General features: G+C 42.5%; 1 protein-coding gene across 1 annotated transcript in view; it reads right to left on the reverse strand.

Moving 5' to 3' along the window:
* Sh3rf3 (SH3 domain containing ring finger 3) overlaps nt 1-22,382 on the reverse strand; it is a 303,375-nt gene that overhangs the window by 96,403 nt on the left and 184,590 nt on the right. Inside the window, exon 3 of the mRNA XM_042265670.2 lies at nt 16,616-16,711. Within this exon, the coding sequence (XP_042121604.1) occupies nt 16,616-16,711 (96 nt within the window). The remainder of the gene's footprint in view (nt 1-16,615; nt 16,712-22,382) is intronic.

The raw sequence follows: 22,382 nt of genomic DNA on the forward strand, positions 1-22,382 counted from the left end.
TTCTCAAAGAACCAACCCTTCATTTCCTTGATTCTTTGTATTTTTTGTTTGTTTGTTTGCCTCTTTATCATTGATTTCAGCCCTGAATTTGATTATAGGAAATTACTCTTACAAGGCTGAAATAGAATCTGACCATGTCAGCATCATCTTCTGGAATATTGCATGCCCTGTCCTGCCCCACTCCCACCCCTCACACCCCCTGCAACACTGCGGGAACCTCTTGTTAGCTTAGCCAGGCCAGCATCCCTCAGTGCCTTTGCTGTGCCTCTGGAAGTGATTAGATTCAAACCAAGAGCCACATGGTTTCTGGCAAATTCCACAAGGCTAGATATGTCAGACACAATGAACAGGGGAGATGACCAGGAGCCATGGCCGCAGCATGGGGGTCCCAGGGTGTGGAGTAGCAGGTCACCTGTGCATGTGGGCAAACATAATTTCATTTTTCGTAATAATGGAATAATACTCCATTGTGTAAATGTATTATGTTTTCATTATCCATTAATCAGATGATGGGCATCCAGGTGTTTCCATTTTCTGGATATTGTGAAGAGAATAGCAATGAACATGAATGAACATAAAGTAAGATATGGAGTACTTTGCATAAGAATGGTATAACTGGACTAGTTCATAGACATAGTTCTGGCCATTTGAGAAACTACCACACTGGTTTCCCTAGTGGCTACACAAGTTTACACATCCCCTCAGAAGTGAGTCAGTGTTCCCTTTCTCCACACCCATGCCAGCATTGGTCATTGGTCGATTTCTGTGTTTCATCTTAGCCTTTCTGACATGGTAAGATGACATCACAAAGTGGTTTTAATTTGCATTTTCCAGTTGTCCAAGGATGTTGAGCATTTAGAGAAATGTTCCTCAGACATTTGTATTTCTACTTCTGCGAACTCTGTTTACTTCCATGTGCCAGTTTCGAAATGGGTTCTTTTTCTTTTTCTTTTTCATACATAAGTTCTATATTTACATAATTTTCCCTCTCCTTCTTCCATGTCACTCCTACTTCAAAATCCATGACTTCTTTAATTAGTATAACATATATATATGTTATATATATTATATATATAAAAATTTACAAATGCCACTTGCTGAGTCCCTTCAGTGTTGCTTATATGTGATTAGGGCTGATCCCACATTGGGATTTTAAAGCGGAGCAGGGGGCTTGTCCCTAAAGAAGACTCATTCTCAGAAGAGAACTGTCGGGAGCTCCTCATCCAGGAGTAGAGAGTCTTGTGAGGTTCCCCCCATCCACTGTGGCATGTCAACTGCTGGTGTCATGTTTTTGGTCCTGTTTAAGTAATGTGTTATCTAGATTTCCTAAGCGCTGCCTCCCTGCCCTATACAGAAATCCTATCTCACAGCAGATGCCCTGGTCCTCTGGCTCTTACACTATTCTCACCCCCTCTTCTGTGATATTCCCCGGGCTTTAGCTGTAGGGCTTGTACTGCAGATGTATCAGTTAGAACCGAGTACCCCATGGTCAGTTGTTTTCTACTGTGTGACTGGTTGTGGATTTGTGTAATGGCCCATCTGCAGCAAAAGAAGTTCCTTTGATAAGGGATGAGAACTAACATCTTGATATGGTCAGTATTTAGAATGCAGTTAAACATATACTAGTTTAGGAAACTGGAAATAGCAGGTTCCCCTTAGGGTCTTTGGTCTCACCAGCAATGGGTAGTTGTCTATTCCCTCCTAATGGAGTCCAATTAGGTGACTATTGGTTACTCCTAGGACATAAGTGCCGCTATTGTACATTGTGGGATAGCTTGCCATTCTTGTCATTGTTGTGGCTTGTAGGCATTAGAGGTGGGTACAACTACTGATTGTTTTTCTCCATTGGAAGCCTGCATAGCTCCTTCTGGTACTGTGAAAGGTAGTCCTTAGAAAGATCCAGCTTGGGTCTTTTACATCCTGTATCCTGACTGGGTTGTGTCTTCAGTCATAGGGCCTCACTTCTAATATCTGGTAGAAAATGAAGGGCAATCACAAAGCCCATAGTATTTTAGGAGTATCTTGGGCTCCCCTAATTAAAAACTAAAAAGGATGTTTCTCATGTCTGGTACTGGGAGTTTTATTAAATACTTAAGGTAACAGTGTTCCCCACAACATTAATTTAGGTGACATATCATAAAAAATAGATGCATTATGTGTGTGTGTGCACGTGTGTGCGTGTGTGTGCGTGCATGCATGTAATTTTAAGGAAACATAAAACTCTAGGATTCCCTGTGGCTTTTCAAATACCCTTGGTGTTATTCTTCTGTCCCCTCCTGTTCCCCCTGTTCTCAGTTAAGGTTGGTTCTCCACTTTCCCCCTTCATAGAAACTGTGACCTAATATCTCCTTCTCTAGAGCACCTTCTTCTCTACCCTGTGACAAATGGTCCTGGGAAAACTAGAATTCTCTCTGCAGAAGAATGAAATTAGGCTCATATCTGTGACCTTGCACAGAAACTAACTCCAGATGAATCAAAGACTTCAATGTAAAACCCGAAACACTGAAAATGCCAGAAGAAAACATAAGCAGTGCCCTACATGATGTGGGGGCCTGGAAGGACTTTTTAAAGAGGGCTCCATTTGCCTAGGAATTGAGACCAACAATTGACAAGTGTTATTTTTAAAACTAAAAATCATCTACACAGCGGGAAAAAAAAATCAATGAAGTCTACAAAATGCATCTTTGCCAGCCACACACACATCTAGCAGGGGAATATATCCATGATATACAAAGAGTTAAGAAAGCAAATGGCCCAATTAAGAAATGGGCTATGGATCTGAAACAGAGAGCTCTTAAAATAAGAAACAAAATGGCTAGGAAATATCTTTTAAAGTGTTCAACATATTTAGCCATTAGGGGAGTGCAACTTAAAACTGTTTTACCATTTCCTCTTATGCCGTTGGAATGTCTATGAAACAAATGACAACAAATGTTGGAGAGAATGTGGGGAAAGGGAGACCATCATTCATTCTTGGTAGGATTGCTGACTGGCAGAGCACATATGGGAATGAGTGTGAAGAATTCTTAGAAGCCTAAAGATAGATCTATCTTATGACTTAGCTAGACCATTCCTTAGCATATGCCCAGAAGACTCAACATTCTACTCCACAGATATTGCTCAGACATGTTCATTGCCATTCTACTATAAATATCTAGAAAATGGAAATAAATGTCCTTCAACTGATGAGCAGATAATAAAAATATGGTACATATACTCTGTGGGCTATTCAGCCTTACTATTCAGCTGTAAAGATAAATGAAATAATAAAATCTGCAGTTAAATGCAAACAGAACTGGGAAAGATCAATATTGGGTGAGGAACTAGAAAAGATCATATTGAGTGAGGTAACTCAGACCCAGGAAGACAGATGTTCCATGTTGTCTCTCATTTGGGGTTGCTAACTCCAAATCGTGACATGTGAGTACATACAGTAATACACACATATGGTAATTACAGAGCCCAGCAAAGTCAAAAGAGATCGTTGAGCTGAGAGGGGAATGGCAGGCTACAAGCCATCTGAAGGGGAAGTGGGGGAATGAGGAGACTCTAATTTGAAAGGAGGAGAGAAGAGGGCAACATTATACTAAGAATACCTGAAAAAGTCATAAGGAATTATACAGTTCTGCCCCAAACACATAATACATGTTAGTCTTTGTAAATACATGTAGTTTAAATGAATTTTTTCCCATTTGGGCTACCAATGCTCACAGACTTTCTAAAAACAAACAAACAAACAAAAAATCCAACGCCAGGTACAGTCTATTTCATAAAATGTGTACTAATAGAATTAAAGACACAGATTAGCATCAAGCAAATGATAGTAGGTGATTTCAAGACCACATTGTCTACAGTACAGGTCATCTGGACAAAAAAGGAGAAAAACAGAGTTAAATTATACATCAAATAGATTTAACAGCTATCTACAGAGTAGTTTACCTAAATACTGCAGTGCACTAAAGCTTCTTTAAAACAGGGTAGATCCTGTGATTAAAAAAAAAACTTAGCAAATTCAGAAACCCTGAACTAACTGTGTATCCTATCTGACCCTAATGCAATAAAATATAAAATTGACAGGAAACAAATCTCTGGTAAGTACACAAACTCATGGAAATCCAACAACTCATTATGGAATGATTAATGCATTGAAAAGGAAATCAAGAAAGAAATACTACATTTCCCAAAGTGAAATGGAAAAGAAAACATACCAAGTCTCCTGAGACACATTAAAAGCAGTCCTCCAAGGGAAATGTATTAGCTTTTAGTGACTACAGTAAAAGAATCAGAAAGAGTAAACATACATGACTTAACAATGCAACTCAAAACTTGGGAAAACAAAAACAAACCGAATGTGAGTACAGTAGACACACACACACAAAAAAAAAATCAGAGGTGAAATTAATGAAATAAAAACAAAGAAAATACAAGGAATCAACAAATCTGAGTGCTTGTTCATTGAGAAGATAAAGAAGAAGAACAGACTCTGGCCTACTAACCAAAAGAGAGAGAGGACACAAACCAACAGAATCAGAAATGGACAGGGAAACATCATAACATCAATTAAACTCAGAATACTATGAGGGAGTAGTTTTGAAAGGCTGCACTGCATTAAGTTGGAAAGCCTAAAAGAAAATTTTTAGTTTTGCCAAACCACTGAAATGAAACCAAGAAGAGATCAACAACCTAAACAGAACCATAGCAAATGAGATAATAGGAATAGGAATAAAGAGTCTTACAGCTAAGAAAAGCCCAGGGACACACACAGCAGAATGCTACCAGACTATTGAAGATGATCTATAGCTAATTCTTCTTAAACTATTCAAAAAATAGAAACAGAAGGAGTACCCCTAGGTGCCTCTATGAAGTCAGTACCACTGTAATACCAACATCACAAGAGAGACAACAAAAAAACTACAGGCCAATATTCCTGATGAACATAACAATGCCTAATAAAAAGAATACAGACATACATAAAATGACATGACACCATGACAATCCCTGAGATATAGATGATCCAACACACACAAGTCAGTAAGTGTAATAAAATTACATAAATGGATTTAAAGACCAAAAATCACACAATCATCTCAACAGATGCAGAAAAAGCCTTTGACAAAATCTAACATGTCTTCACAAGTCCTAGAGAGAGTAGAGAGACTAGAGAGAAAATACTTCAACACAGTAAAAGCTACCTATGAGAAACCTACGGCCAACAGCATCCCAAATGGGGGAAAATGTTAGAAATAGGACCTACAGTCCTTGAATTGGCTCTGACTTGAAAACCTCCTCTTGCTTTAGGACTAGCTATCAGGGTACCACAAGTTACTGTAACACTTGTAAAGGAGAGAAACAATCAGCAACAGTCCTGCCCAGCTATGATGCCTATGAACCAATGACCAACATAGCATGAAAGGCCTAAGTGTACAGTAGTGGCATCTATATCTTGGGAGTAACCAACAGCTCTCTGATTGGACTTAAGAACCATCCAACAAGAGGGAAATCATGTCTGGTACTGGACACTAGCCAACTTCACTAGAGCTAGTGAAGTCAAGGACGTTGGAGGGGAACCTACAACTGTAACTTTAATAAACCAGAATAATCCTGAACTTTATCCTAAATATTTATCTTTAAATGTGCAGATAAGTATAGTTCTCATTCCTCATCAAGGAGTCCACTTTGGAACAGATGGAGATCACTACATAAAACCATAACCAATGAAAATGCAGTTACAGCCCCCAGGGCCAAGGGATACATCTACCACACAGCTCCTGCACCCAAGGCTCCGGGATCATTCTAGAAGAGGAGAGAGAAAGACTGTAAGATTCAAAGGGACAGGGCATTTGCTCTGAAATTATGTCTCCTAGAAATGTCACAAGTTACACTCACAAAGTCTCATCAACCCAACTGCCTCCAAGTGAGCTGGACAATGAGCACACCGATAGACATGATAATGTGGACAGGGTAAGCTAGGGAGGGGGAGGCTGCAAAGGATCAACTCTACACAAGGAGCTACAGGCAATTAAGGAGTGCTCTGAGTGGAGGAAATAGTCTCTCTTGGGGAAGAGCCCTCACAACTGGTTATCTAATACCAAGTGGTCATAGCCTGGAAACATACACAAGTAACATTATTCAGAGTGAATAAGTGTCTATTTAAGAACACACACACACACAATAATTAAAAAGAAGCCATGAATTTGAAAGAGAGCAAGTACACAAATGGGAGGTTTTGAAGGGAGGGAAAGTGAATGAAGTAATTGTATTATAATCTCAAAAAAAATCAAGAAACATTAAAAAACTATGTTCCATAAAATTGGAAAATCTAAAAGTAATGAATTAATATCTAAATGCACATAACTACCAAAGTTAAAGCAAGGTGACATATATCAATAACAACCAACAAGATAGAAGCAGTGATTTAAAAACCTCTTAACTAAAAAAAGCACAGGGTCAGAGAGTTCAGCACAGAATTCTAGGAGGCCTTAAAAGAGGGACCGACCTCAGCAGTACTCAAGTTATTCCATAAAGTAGAAATGGAAGGAATACTTCTGAATCTCTTTTTAGGAATTTAGTATTACCCAGAATCCCAAACCAGATAAAAACACAAAAGACGGAGGAGAGCTAAGACAAGCCTGGACAATAAAAACACTGTTCAAGGTTTCATCACCTGATTTCAAGTTATAGGGCAGAGCTATGGTAATCAACCTGTAGAGACCCACAAAGGTTTCCTAGTGAGAACTTACTCAGGGTCCGAGGATCTGAGCTTGCTTTATCCAGCAGGGCTGCATAAGGGGATGATTTGACCATGGACGTGATTACCAGCTGTTTGGAAGGGTCTACACTTGGCTGTGCGATGTGCTTTGATCTAGCAAGCGGGAGGTCTTTTGCCTCTCCCTTTAGCATATTTTAAAAAGCCCATTTGAAGAGGCAGAAGGGCCAGGGGGTTTTGATCCAGGTCCTCCTGAAACTATCTTGTGTTTCTGTCTTTCTCCTCTTTGTTATCTTTCTATCTAAAAGTTTCTTATCCCTTTCTCTTCCTCATAGGAACCCTTTAAAAGGTGGGAGCTGGCCTCCCACATCAAACCATCATAGTACAGACACCATCATCAATGGAAAAAGAATTGAGGACTCATGGAACCCACACTCCTATAGACCTCAAAACACACGCCTTGGAGAAAGAAAAGCAAATAGTGCTGTTCCAGCTGGCTAGCTAGAAGCAGAAGAATGAAACTGGATCCTGTCTCTCCCTCTGCACAGAAGTCAACTTCAAATGCATCAAGGACCTCAACCCAAGGCCTGATACCCTGAACTTGACGGAGGAGAAAGTAAGGAATGTACTTCAGCTTATAGGCACATAATGGACTTTCTGAATAGGAGGTGAGTAGCAGAAGCATGAAGACTAACACTTGACACGTGGGGCTTTGTGTAAATTTGCAAAGGAAATGTAAGCATCCAGCAGAATGGATGGGGGAGTCTTTACTCTCTATACATCTGAAAGATAATTACTACTTACAAGATACAAAGGACTCAAAAAAATTAAATACCCATAAACAAGCCAATTTCAAAAGTAGGCTATGTAATGGAACAGTGAGAAGAGAAGGAGGAAGGGGAGGAGAGGAGAGGAGGAGGGGGATGAGGAGGAAGGGGAAGAGGAAGAAGAAGGAGGAAGAGGAGGAGGAGAGAGAAGAAGAAGCTGAGAAATATTTTTTAAAATGTTCACAGCCTTTAGCCATCAGGAAGATGTGTATACTTGAAATTTCATCTCACCCCAGTTGGGATGGCTTTGATTAATAACATAGATAAAAACCAATGCTGGTGAGGATGTCCGGAAAGGGCAATTCTCATTCATTTCCGGTGGGAATGCCAACTGGTGCAGCTACTATGGAAACCAATTTGTCAGCACCTCAAAAAACTAGAAATAGAACTACCATATATGACCCAGCTATACCTCTCCTGGGCCTGTACTCAAAGGACTGTATTTCCTACTATGGAGATATATGCTCATTTATGTCCAATTGCTGCTTTGTTCACAGTAGCCAGATGTAATGGATAGTGAAACTGCTGTACAGATGTACAATGGAACATTACCCAGCTGTAAACAAATGGCAGCTATTCAGTTTTCAGGCAAATGGATGAAACTTGAAAACATTACACCAAATGAGGTAACCCAAACCCAGAAAGATAAACATTTCATGTTCTCCCTCATATGTGGTTCCTAGCATCAAATTCCTAGATCTTTGTGTTTAACTTGGAGCCAGGAAAACCATTGGTAAAATAGAGAAAGATATTAATGAAGTAGTCAGTAGTAAAACCGAGGTGATATGAAGAGGAAAAACGGGGAAGGAAGTATAATTGGAGAAAGGGTAAGAGGGTAGAGCAGAGGAGGAATTGGGAGAGAAATAAGTAACACTAAATGTTTGGAAAAGCCGTATGGAAACCTCCATATTTGTATGTATATGAATTTAATTGGTGTTACCCTACCAAGGTGATAATTTTCCTCTGATGCCAGGTGTGGGATACCTTCCCCTCAAGTCAGAGGTACCCCAGGGATCCCCAGAACAATGCAGACTACTACCATTGCTCTTGGGTCCCCACTAGAACTGGATTGTAAGACCCTATTGCTAAAAATACCACGCACTTTGGTCACAAGACCTGGAGAAATAAGTTTGCACTAAGTAGGAAGACTGCTCCTTGCTGGCTCACTTCATAGTACCAGAAGGTGCCATGCAGTCTGCTGGAGGAGAAAAGTCATCAACGATCTTACCTAGCTGGGAACTACATGAGCTACAATAATGACTAGCGTGGTAAGATACACATAGAGTGTAACAGTGGCATGAATGTCATGGAGGTAAACAACGGTTTTCTGAATTGTGTTTAAGTCTGGATCCTAAAGAATCCCTGGTACTATATACACATCTAGACAAGAGTGCATGACTGGGGTCAACATGCCACTATTACTTTGATAAATGGACATAGTTCTAAACTGCCCTCTACGTTCACATCTGTATAATCAGATTAGTCCATCTCTAAGTCCTCATCAGGGAAGTCTCTTTGTGGATTAGATGGCAGTTAATACAAAAACTCTCAACTGGTCAAACTTCAGAGAGGAAGTGTCCTTGGAATGCTCAGCCATAAATGAGACATCTATACCACTCACTGTCCCCATGTCTCATGGACCATGGAGGGCGATGGGACAGAATTACTTACTGTAAGAGTCAGGGGTTGGGGAAGATGACAAACAGTGTCTCCTGGATGTGACATAACTGCTGTACACATGAATTTACAGCAGCTACAGTTGCCTATGTAAGACATGTACAAGATCCAGCATGGTCGGGGCTCATGACGCCTCCCAGCCTAACTGAGGAGTTACTAACAGTTGTCTTCTGCAGAAGGGAAAGTTAGATTTCTTAAGGGTGTGGCTTCTAGTAAGTTGACCATACTCTAGTAGATGATTGAAAACCTATGAGCCATGAATATATAGGCAATATAAATTGGACTTGGTGGGTTATTTGAGAGAGAGAGAGAGAGAGAGAGAGAGAGAGAGAGAGAGAGAGAGAGAGAGAGAGAGAGAGGAGAGAGGAGAGAGGAGAGAGGAGAGAGGAGAGAGAACGAGCATGAAGTTGTGTGGGGGCTTGAGGTAGATCATGGAGGAGTTACAGGGAGGAATGGAGGGTGGATGTGATCAAAATCCTTTATATGCATGAATGTAATTCCCAAGTGATTAGTAAAAATATTGTATTTTTAAAAAGAAGGGGAAAGAAGACATCTAGAAAATGTGACTAACCAAACCTTGGCTTCCCCTTGGGAAGAGAGTTTTCAATAGTGTCAAACTAGAGCCCTTAATTGCTCACTTGGAGAGACTTGAAAGACAAAAAAGCAGTAGAGAGGGGATTTGAGTGATTTCAGTAGAAATAAGAAGAAGCCACACTTGGTTGTTATTTCTCACTTTGCCATAACCGATTGAAGTAAGGAGCTATAGAAATTCACCCAAAAGGCACATGCTTATTTGAACATTTTTGTTAAATCTCAAAAGTGCCAGGGTCACCATGAACTTATGCACAATCTTTGCTAGATAGTAAATACTACCAAAAGGTCACAGGTGAGGTGTTTTCCCTACTGGCAGGGGTAGAAATCTTGGTAGAAACCCTTTGCCCAGTACTGCAGCCATGGGGACCGGGGGAGGACTCTGAGGTCACAATGAATGCCTGGTTCCTGCTGTAAAATCAGGCACCCCATTCCTTCTGAACTAAAGCCTCCCCGGACCTCAGCAGGAAAATACTTTGCTGTCACCGTGTAGGCGGGAGAGTATTTTTGCATGGCTACATACCCTCTACCAACATGTCTGAAAACTGTTAACCACTGACCAGGCCTGCCCAAAGAGCATGGCAGCCGAGTACCACATCTCTGCTGGGAAAATGGCTCCCACCTATACAGCCAGGACCTACCCCTGCATGTAGGGTCTGAGAAAATTCTTTATTTTTCAAGTTTGGTTTTTTTTGTTTTTTTTTTTTTTTTTTTTTTTTTTTTTTACTTAGCAGAATCTCACTATGCTGCCCACACGGACCTCAGACTCCAGACCTTTAAGTTTTTGAGGCCCAGTCTCCTGAGTGCCAAGACTCCAGGTATGTGATCCCAACTTCTTTAAATCTGCTGCACTATGGACAGACCTAGAGAACATGATGCTCTGTGAAATGAGTCAGATGCATAAAGAAAAGAAGAGTTAAGTGGTCTTCTCCACGCTACGGACTCTAAACAGGAGTCAATTATATAGAGAGAATAAAGCAATGTTTACCATGGGTGTGGAGGAGAAAAATGTGTCAAAAGACAACGAAGGAGTAGACTGGGGTGTGAACAAGTTAAAGAGCTAGGGTGTCACGGGAGCATGATGGTTAATAACAGCTGTAGAATCACTAAGGATTTCTGTAGCAGGAGTAAACTGCAGCTGTCCTTGCCAATGGGAAAATGAGTAACTATGCGTGCTAATGGACGGGCTAATTTATTATACTATAGTAACCACTTAACTGCAATAAGCATCTTATAAGATGTTGCATACCCTAAATATAAAGTGAAACTTGCTTTTTAAAATGTGGAGGATGCTCTCCGGGCCTTTCTCCAAGTAAAGACTTGTTCCCCAAGGAGGCTGTCCTACTCCATAATTCTGGGAGAAAATCAGCATGGGCTACCAGCAAAGTAGAAAGGAATTGTTGCTGGCTGGTCATCGTAGGGTTGATAGCCTAGCCACAAAGTGATTCCTCCTCTGGATCCCTGACAGCAGCTATGCTTGGGTACCTAACACCAGTTGAAGTGCTTGGGTGGGGCCAGCCCATGACCTCTCAACAAGAGAACATACCACCTTCATTATCCTGTGCTGTTTTGTGGTTAGGTGGAAGATGGGGAGTGTGTGCAGACAGGACATGACAGGGTGTGGCATTCAAGGAAGGCCTCCAAGAACACCTTGAACTTACTGTATTGTGGCCGTAAGTTTTCCTGTGTCCCACCTGGTCCGCAGCCACTCAGACCCAAGTAAACATACAGAGGCTTATATTAATTACAAACTGGATGGCCTATAGCTCAAGCTTCTTGCTAGCTAGCTCTTGTATCTTAAATTAACCCATTTCTATTAATCTATGTTTTGCCACATGTTCCATGGCTTTACTGGTCTGCTGGCATGTTGCTCCTTGGGTGGCAGGCTGGTGTCTTTCCTGCCTCTGTTTTCTTCTTCCTGTCTCTGTCTTGGATTTCTTGCCTGGATATAACCTGGCTCACTATAGGCCAGAGCAGCTTCTTTATTAACCAGTCATAGCAACACATATTCACAGCCTACAGAAAGATATCCCATAGCACTGTATAGTAAGGAGATGAGTCAGAATGGGGTCGATGTCTAAGATGGGATGGTTTTTAAGGTGCCTGGACTAGTCTACTCTGGTGACCAGTCTAGCGAATACTCTATCATCATAGAGCCTTTGTCCAGTGACTGATGGATGCAGAGATCCATGGCCAGGCACCAGGCTGAGCTCTAGGAATTCAATCGATGAGAGAGAGGAGGAGGGACTCTGCAGGTGGAGAACGTGGAGATCATGACGGGAAGAAGTGCAGAGATGACTGGCTACACTATTGGAGGCCCATGACTGTAGACTAGTGGCTGTGAAGCCCCCAGGGGACTGGACTAGGCCCTCTGGATATGGAAGATGGTTGTTTGGGGAACACCCAGGCACAGGGATCGGGATCCATCCCTTGTGCATGGGCAGGCTTTTGGGAATCTGGTGCCAGTGATGTGGCACCTTGCACAGCCTTGATACAGTGGGAAGGGGCTTGGACCTGCCTAGGCTCCGTGTGCTGGGCTCTGCTGACTTTCCATGGGAGACCTTGATTTGTGGGATGTGGGATGGCTTGGGAGGGAGGGCTAGGAGATGGGGGGAGGGAGGAGGTGGGATCTGTGGGTGGTATGTAGAGTGAGTAGAAAATTTCTTAATAAAGAAAAACACGCACGCGTGCGCGCACACACACGCATACACACACACTTCACTGCAACTGGCATTTTAAAACTAAGACTAGAGCTTTGAAGGCTATAGCGAGGCTCTCTGGTTTGTTATCACAAGCCTGGATCCCTCAGATAAGAAATATCAAAATGAAGAATAGATAAGCAAGTGTATCAGCCTGAGGGGAGCTGAGCCAAGGAAGCCCTCTTCTCTATAGCCATGGAAGATGGTAAGGTAGGCAGGTAGCTCAGGATAGCCTACAGAGGAGAACTCTAGCTAGGGTCCCTCAGTAGGAAGATGGGTGAGGACAGAGGTAAGTCAGCAAGAAGCCAGTGGAGGGGCTCAAGTCAAGTGTAAAAATAACCGCGTTTTCACTTTCTTGGGTGTTAGTACATTTATTACTGTCCCTGTAAATGACCTGTCCTCGAAAGATAGTAAAACAGCCAGAGCTCTCTCCTGTGATCCAGGCGCTTCTCACCAGGCCAGTGGGAGCACATCTGTCTTCCTGGGCTGTTCTGGGACTCGATGACAGATGGAGTTTGTTTGCAGATATAACAGAGGAAAGTCTCAGAGAGGACCCTGGATACCTTGTGTAGTGAGAGGACAGACGCCTGGATGAGATAAGTGAGGCCTACTGCATCAGATGCATGGCAGGCATGCTAATTTCCCACAGCATGCTCAGCTGAGCTCAGCCAACATAGTCTCAGCTTTGTCTAGTCTCTTGAAGAAAACTTGCATAAGTCTTTTCACTTTCCAGATCTAGAACAAACTCAGCAACCAGAGAGTTCCATACTAGCTTGCAGATTATGGGAACACACTGTTCTTGAACCAAATGCCATGTCTTGCCAATGGGATGTTCACATCCATCTTTCTGATCTACTTTCCTAATGACCAAAACTATTATCAAACAGACACCAGTATTACTTGTCTGTCTACATCCATGCAAACTTCTCTTTAGCTAAGGCTGAGTGCATGTGTCGTGTGCCCAGGACCAGTGTCTGTCCAACCAGGGGCTAGGAAGGCCCTGAATTAGCATCCGACTCTCTAGCCTTGGGTTTTGTGGAGGAACTTACAAGCATGTAAAGTCTGCCCATGTACAAGGCTTGAGGGTGGCATCAGTGGGCACAGTCTGCCTGGCTAAGTGGGTTGAGGAAGTTCAAAACTTGGGGACTGTGGCATGGAGTTTCACTTATCCCTTGGCCCTCAAGGGTGGGTCTGTGGCTAAGTCAGAAGCCCTCAGGGAGGGTAGTGGTTGAGGATAAAGGGTTTTCAGGTGATGTATTATTTTATAACAAATTTCTAAGGATATATTGAATTTCCCAGTAAAGACTTGTTCAAATAGAGTTGGCAGTTACACCTCAGAGTTGGGTTTTTACAGGCCTTCTGCCTGAGGCCAGGAGAACCCACCATTAGAGTCTCTGGCTCTAAAACCTTTGCACTTAGATGAAGCCACAAGCATCTCAGGGTTCCAGCTTGTGGGTGGCTTGTCTGACTTCTCAGCCTCCATAATTGCACGAGCCAGTTTCCTTAATAAATATCCTTTCGTGCATGTATGGAACCATCTCTTTGGAGAAAGCTGACTCACATACAACCTCTCTTGAGCTTCCTCTCCAAAAACATTCTCCTGCCCAGTCAGGGGACTGAAAAATCAACAAAAGACAGAAGCGCCAAGTACCATGGGATGACAGAGTATCACAACACCACAGACCATGCCCTGAATCACAGCTGCAGAGCGCGGCTTTTTCTCGGTGGCAACACTATGTTTAGAGACAGGGGTTCAAAAATAACTTCCCCTCTTTATAGTTGATGAAGTAATGTGTTGCATGAGAGGATGAACCCAAACCAGTAGGCAGCTGACTGAGGTTCAACAAATGCCTGGCAATGCATTCTAGAACTGATGCTAGGGACCATCACATAGGAGACGGTTGCCATTAGTAACATTTACTTTGGGGCTGATTACATCTATTTAGCTTAATCAGGGTTTTAGTTCTGCTACCACTATTTTTTTCTCAGAATCTATAAATAGTACCAGAAGTTTCCCATGCACCATACAGGATTTGTTTAACTCCCAAATGTAGCGACACCAGACCAATGGCTTGGGTCTGGTGTAATCTGACCCGCTCCCGTATGTTCCTATCTCTTCTAAGCTGGTCTCCTTAGTCTCTCTCACCACCTCGAGTGCAGCACTGAGTCTCATAAAGGTGGCAAGGTTGGTCACAGGCCACTTGTCTAATGCAGAGGTGAAGAATGGGAGATATGTCCAGATGGGGTCATGTCTGAAGGTACGATGGATGTCCCTAACTTGCCTTAGCTAGCTGAGAGCTGGGCTGAGGGCTGACTATGACCACACTATTTTGGAGTCCTGTGAAAAGGACTGTGCTGGATGGAGGTCTTCAGGTGGGTGTTCATGCTACAGGGCAGGGCTAGAGCCTTTCAAAAGCTATCCTGTGGCCCATTCAAACCATCCTTGAACTCTTGATTGGGGGAAGAGAGATTGCCTTAGGCTGCTCCTTTTACTTCTATTAAAAGCACAAGATAAAATATCAAAATAATGGCACTACTCTACTCTCTCCTGGAGTAAAGACCTTGGAAGGAAGGCCTTTTTGAATGCTGGGCTTAGTTCTTGTCCCAACCCCTGGGTCTCCATTGTTTCTGTTCCTAATGGTGATGGATGTAGGCTTCTCCTTTCTACATCCCAGCAAATGTGCAATACCTAGTTGTCATCTGATGACTGAGAAGGTGCCCTGGGTCTCAGCATGGAGATGACTGCTGAAAGGTTCACAGCACTGTTAGGCAGTGGTTCTCAACCTTCCTAATGCGGCAACCCTTAGCATACAGTTTACTACAGTTCCTCATGTTGTGGTGACCCCCAGAATTCCACACATCAGCCATGGGGCCCAACACCCCCCAGAACCCATGGACTCTGTCTGATCATCTACAAAGTGGAGGTGGTCGTCGTTGTTTAATGTTCACATTATTGGAAGATAAAGTAAGTGCTGGGAAGTATTTGGCATTCAGTCTTAGTTTATGGGATGACCCAGTGGTCATCAGACATTTGGCCTATTCATGGACTACATGTAGCCTTGCAGTGATAAATGGTGGACATGCACAGTGGGGCAAATCCTGTTGAACAAACAGCACAGGGCAGACACGTGGCTTACATAGCCACTTAGCAACTGTCCTAAGGTGGCACAGGGAAATGAGTGTTTCCTGGACACAGAAAGGAGCCAGGAAACAAACAGTTCTTAGATTAGCCTCAGGCTCCCTCTGTGGAGTGGGTCCTATTGGATAAGTTGCCCAGCTAACAAGTATGCAAGGAGGGGTCATGTAGCTGAAGTTTTCCTGGTCCTGCCTGGCTCTCGCAGCCCTGCAGCCACTTGGACCCAAGTAAACACACAGAGGCTTATGTTGATTAAAACTGCTCAGCCATTAGCTCAGGCCTACCACTGACTAGCTCTTACATTTAAACTAACCCATAATTCTTATTTATGTTTAGCCACGTGGCTTGGTACCTTTTCCCAGTTCTGCCTTGTCATCTTGCTTTCTCTATGTCTAGCTGGAGACTCCTGACTCAGCCTTCCTGTTCCCAGAATCCTCCTCTCTCCTTATCCCGCCTATACTATACTTCCCACCTGGCTTCTAGCCAATCAGCGTTTTATATATCAACCAAATCAGAGCAACACACGTTCACAGCATACAGAACGACATTCCCATCAGGGCCAGGACATGGCCAATGGTCAAGCGTGTTTCCTGGAGATCTGTGTGGGTGTCCAGGGAGATGCTACCACCTTCACCACAAACTCTTCTCTTTGGGTTGGGAGACAGTGCAGTACGATTCCGACATCTCAGGAAAGTGAGTGATGGGTCTGGGTGTCTGAGAGGATGGGGAAGGCTGTCTGGGTCCTATCCTTGGACCCCATGGTGAGGGGGACAGCAGCCAGGGCTGGGAGTAACCGCTGGAAGTGGCCAGAGGATTTCTCAGACACCGGGGCAGTTTAGGAGAAGCCTTCAGGAAGCAGAGGCATTACACGCTTGGGGAGGAACCTCCCTCGACCTCCGAAAGGGGCTACCCCAGGCTGGGGCCCCCGCATTCTGGTGACTCAAACATCAGCAGCACCCAGGTGTGTTAGTGAGCTTACCTCCACGTACAGGAGTGGGAAAATGCCGACCTTGTCTCCCAGCATGCCTTCTGCCCAATTATCGTCCACTCTCCGGATCACAGTTAAAACTTCATCCTGAGGTTCCCAGAGCCCACCGTGTGTGCACACAGCGAAAAGGAAAGAAGAGGACAGTTAGGATGGAACCACTGACGTGCAGGAAGAGTCTAAGGAGAGCATCCCATAGATTCAGACTCTCACATGCTAAAAAACCAAAACAAAACCCTTTCTTCAGTTACAATCTTACCTTCCCCTCCCCCACGCTGACCCTCTGCCCCTCCATTTGATCATAATGGCAATATTTTTCAAGTGAAAAGCCTAACAATTTATTATATCATCAGTGTTTTAAAATGAATGCTCTTAATATTTATTTAATGAGATAAAAATGCTTCAAGTAAGGATAAATTCAGCTATTCAATATAAAATTCCAGTATAAAGTGTTTCAAGTTTTTGGCTCCATCAAAAAAATAAATAAATAAAAAAAAAATAAAAAGGAATAACGCAGTTCAACTACACTTAGACTTGTAAGTACGTAATGCTCTGTATTCTTTTACATCCCTTGGCATATCAGACACCATCAAGTGTGTGCAGACAAAGTGAAAACATGGAAAAAGAGAGACAGGGACGAAGACGGAGGGAGGTGGGTGTCTTGGGGAGGTAAGGCTGGGACACAGGCTGTTGCTGAGGAAGCAGACATTCAAGACACACTCACAGGCACCTGGGCCCTAGGCAGAAAGGACAGAGGGGATAGGGAGATGCAGATGCTGAAAAGTGATGAGTTCAGGGGTGAGAGATGCTTGTGCATCTGCTTCTAGGATAGGGGCTGTCCCAGGGAGGTCAGAGGAGGTCTGATGTTACACAAGAGTACAGCTATCTGCACCTACGGCCAGTCAACACTCTGCTGGGTCCATCTTTCTTTTAGTAGCCAAGGAATGTCTTGGAGCACCCACTACAAGCATATCTTGCCCAACTTTTTCCCATCAAAACTTCAACAGCCTTTGTCTTTGCGTATCTGCTGCAAGACGAGATGGCCCAGCAGGAACTGTAATGTTCTAGGAGCTGGGGGCCAATGAAGCTTGGTGGGATAACACTTATTATTCGGCCTGCCTTCTCGGGAACCCTACATGCTATGAGTGAAGCAGTATGACAGGATCTGTAGCATCCCTCTAGGTCAGAGGAACAGCATGTCAGGTAGACATCATGAGACTCTTGGAGAAGATGCTGCACTAGGGGCTGTAGTAGTTGAGGGGGTGCACACTTTCAAGTGATCATCAAAATTGAGGGAGCTTTCTGATGGGAGCTGGGCACAGCTCCAGAGGACTCGGGTGAGCAAGTGAGGTGTGTGCTCTGTACTGACATGCTCACAGATCTCTTTCGCACATCCTTATGTGACCACAGGGTAGACTGCAAGCTCACCAGTCACTTCTCATTTTCTCCGCCCTAAGGTTCAGCTTTCCAACAAGGATCTGGGGAACAAACAGGGCTAGGAAAACTGGCTATGTAAATGCAAAGGAGTAGAGGATACATTCACCCTGAGTAAAAATGGACTGAGAGTGGATCAAAGACTTCAGTGTACTAGCTAACCCCTGAAGCTGCTGGAGGAAAATGTAGAAAAACACTCCAGGATACAGGTATAAGCAAGGACTTGATGAAAAGATTATAGTAACAGAAAATAACAATGAACATTGATAAAGAGGATTAGATGAAATAAAAATTCCTCTGCACAGTGAAGAAACAACCTACCCAATGGTCAACTGTACATCTGACGGGGAATTAGTATCTAGATTCTGTAACCCCAAACACTAAATCATGTGATCAATTAAATATGCTTATGAATGGAATAGTCAGATCTCAAAGGAAGAAATACAAATGGCCAATGCATACTTAAAGAAACAACAACAACAAAATGTCACCCTTAACCATCATGGAAAATGTAATGCAAACAGCTTTGAGCATCTATCTCACCCCAGTCAGATGGATATCATTAAGAAATAAAATGGTAACAAATGCTGAGTGGTAGGATGTGGGAAAAGAGTCATTAATCATCAGTCATTGCTGGTAGGAATATAAACCTTATTATAGCCACTATGAAAATTAACGTGAAGGTTCCTCCAAAAACTAAAATAGAACTACCATGCAAGCCAGCCATACTACCCCTGGGCGTGTGCCCAAAGGATTCTAAATACAACACAGAGGTACTTGTACCATCCGCATTTACTGCCGTGTGTTCCTAAGAACCCAGATATCCATCTGCAGATGAAGGGATAGAGAAACATAGGCACGTGTCCTTCTATACGCAGAATCCAGATTGAAAGGGACACACAGGCAGGCGATGTGAGAGGAGAGAACTGCCAGAGAGGAGAATGAGGTCTTAAGGGAGGGGGTGAAAGGGACAGGAGGGTGTGACATACATATGTGGAAACAGGAGAGGAAGGGGATGAGGAGGGGAGAGGGGAGGGGATGGGGAGGCAGTGCCTAGTAAGAATGGACACTGACCAGTAGGCACGAGGCTGCTCAGTGACCTGTATTTCTCTGTACATGAAACAAATGATGAGGTGCTAGGAGACCTTAGTGTGCTGGTGGATGTTTGTAACCCTAGTGACGAAGACATGGAGGCAGGAGAATCGTGAGTTCAAGGCCAGCTTGGGCTACATATTATGTAAAGGGTATTTTGTGTTGCACATGGGAGATTTTCTCAAGAAACAAACAAAAATAAATAAAACGATGTTCATTTCAGTATAAAGAAAAAAATCAAAATAGCTATACTGTCGTCTAATGTGTTCTTAAATTTAGAGCCAAAGAAATAAAATACAGTAAGAGGGATAAGATCCGCAAAGAAAAATACATCATTACCTAGAAAACAGCAGCATCTAAAATTAGAATAAGAATTTGGGAAAGGCTGACAATTTTAAAACAGACTCATAAAAAATATCAGATTCCCATATGCTAGCAATAATCAGAAAATGGGATTAAGTTGTCAAACCATTAAAAACTTCACATATTTGACAAAATGAATTCCATAATATTTAAAGACATGTTTGGAAAAACCCCAAATATCCACAAAGAAAATACGAATAAAGATTTAGATTTGAGTTGGGGAAGGTATCTCCAAGTAAGATAATGAAGATTTGATTGAAGAACAAATCCTCTAATGTTAAAAAAACCAGACGCAAAACAAAAAGTAAAAGAAATAGCATTTTTGGAGTGAGAGGAAAGGCTTTACATCTGTGCTCTATAAAATGATGGTGGCAACAAAATATAAGATTTTAAAGGGAAAATAGAGCCAGATCAAAAATCAGGGAACTCAAAAGAGAAGAAAAGCAATTTACCATCACACCCATTTGAAAATGTTAGATCTGATTAGAAATCACAGGTATAGTTAAATTTTCCTTTTAAAAATTATTACTTTATTTATGTATGTCTGTGTACCACATGCATGCCTAGTATCCACAGAGGCCAAAGGAGGGTGACAAATCCCCTGGAACTGGAGTTATAGATGTGAGCTACCATATGGGTGCTGGGCATTGAACCTGAGTCCTCTAGAACAGTAGCTAGTACTCTTAGCTGCTAAGCCATTGTTCCAGAAATACAATTTTACCATTTCCATTCCTTCCTTTGTTATTTATTTATGTATTTCTTTATTAGTCTATATCTATCTATCTATCTATCTATCTATCTATCTATCTATCTATCTATCTATCTATCTATCTTCTATCTTTCTGTCTTGTGTGTGTGCACATGTGTGTGCATTCAGAGGTCAGAAGACATCTTGCTGGAGTTGGCTCCCTCTTTCCACCATGTGGAATCAAATTCAGGTTGTCGGGCTTACACATGGATGGTTACTTTGCTCTTGTAGTCATGTGCATAGCACCTTCCAGCTCTGAGGTATCCAGTAGGACAAAGCTTCCAGGCAAGTAACAGCTCCAGTTCTCCACGTTCTATGGCTTCAGCAATAGAGTTTTACTGTCACATTCTGGGGGTAACCAAGAGCATTAGCAGTAACCCTCAAGATTTGGGGGTTTATGGGACCTCAGCAACCAAAACCTCCTGAAGAGGTAATCCATATATGGCACCATGATTTTTATTTGTTAGCCTGCGGTGTCTAGTAGGGGTGCTGTGCTCCATTATAGCATAACTCCTTTTATATATATGTATGGGTATATTTTAGGAAGCTTCTACAGTAGATTTCCATATGATGTTTTTAAAGGACGTTGCTCTTTCTTAGCTATCCCCATCTATTCTCTCCCTTACCCTACCCTCCCTATCCCCCCTGCATTTACCTCTTCCTGTGCTATTATTCCCCCTTTCCCCTGATACCATTATATATATTTATCTACCTTTCCTCGAAAGCCCCTTCCCATGGCCCCTTACCGAATTCCTAAACTCAATAGAGATTCCAAAGGAAACACACATATATGGAGATTCAAAGCTATATGACATTTGTCTTACTCGGTCTAGGCTGCCTCCCTCATAATGATTATTTCCAGATCTATTCTTTTATCTGTGAATTTCATAATTTCATTTTTCTTAACTGATGAATAATTTCATTATCCATTCATTGGTTTATGGACATCTAGGCTTTTTCTACTTCCTGGCTACTGTAAATAGAGCATTGACGAACATGGATGAACAGGTATCTCTGTGGTAGGATATAAAGTCCTTTAGGTGTATGCTCACAAATGGTATAGCTAGATTATACAGTAGCCCTATTTCCAGCTTTTTCTACCTCCCTCTTGACATCTTGGCCCAACTAATGGGAAGGAGGGAGCTGAGAAGTGTACAGACATCACAGGCAGAGTCTCAGGCTCATGAAGACTCAGTTCTAGTCCCAGAACTCTAGAACGCAGCCCATATCCTGCCTCTTCACTACCACATCACTTAAGGCTATTTCAGTCATTCTTCTTATGTAGCCCAATATGTCGATCTATTGCGAGAAAATGTCAAGGCTCACTAAAAGACAACCAAAATCAAAACAACAACCAAACACTGGTTGAAAGGAAACATCAGACCAAGACCCAGAGATGGCAATGATGGGGATGAACAGACTGGGGATTTACAGCAAGTGTTAGTGAGATGCTGGAAGTCTCATGGACAGAGTAGACAGCACGCAAGAGCAGATGGGCAGTGTAAACACAGTAAGAGCCATAAAAGGAAGCACCAAAAAGGAAATGCTAGCTGTTGAAATTGAAGCGGCAGGAGCGAAGGCTACCTAAGGGACATGGATAAGAATCTCTGAGCACGAGTCCATTGCCACTAAAACCCTCCAGAACATGAAAACAGAGAGCAAACTGAAGAAAAAGCAAGCAAGCACATCCAAGAGCTTTGAGATGACTGGAAGAGAGATATCTGAAATATTAATAAGTGAGAGGTTCTCAACTTAGTGTCAGATACAAGCCAAAGCGGGATACGTGCTGCAAAACTACATCGGCACACAGTCTCAAACTATTGAAAAGAAAAGATGAAGGATCCAGAAAGCTTGGGGCTTTATTTGTAAAACAACAACAAAAAAGTAAAAGGAATAACATTTGACTTCTCAAAAGCATGCAAGAAATAAGAGAGCAGGAAAGAGAGACTACAAACCAATGCCCTGATGAGCAGAAATGCAAAAATTCCCAATAAATATTTGCGAACTGAACTCAAGATCACATCAGAAAGATCATTCACCATGGCTAAGTTGGCTATACTTCAGTAATGCAGGGGTGTATCAACATATACTAGTCAATCACATAAAAGGAATAAAAGGCAGAAA

The sequence above is a fragment of the Peromyscus maniculatus genome, chromosome 21 (assembly GCF_049852395.1).
Source record: "Peromyscus maniculatus bairdii isolate BWxNUB_F1_BW_parent chromosome 21, HU_Pman_BW_mat_3.1, whole genome shotgun sequence".
NCBI lineage: Eukaryota > Metazoa > Chordata > Mammalia > Rodentia > Cricetidae > Peromyscus > Peromyscus maniculatus.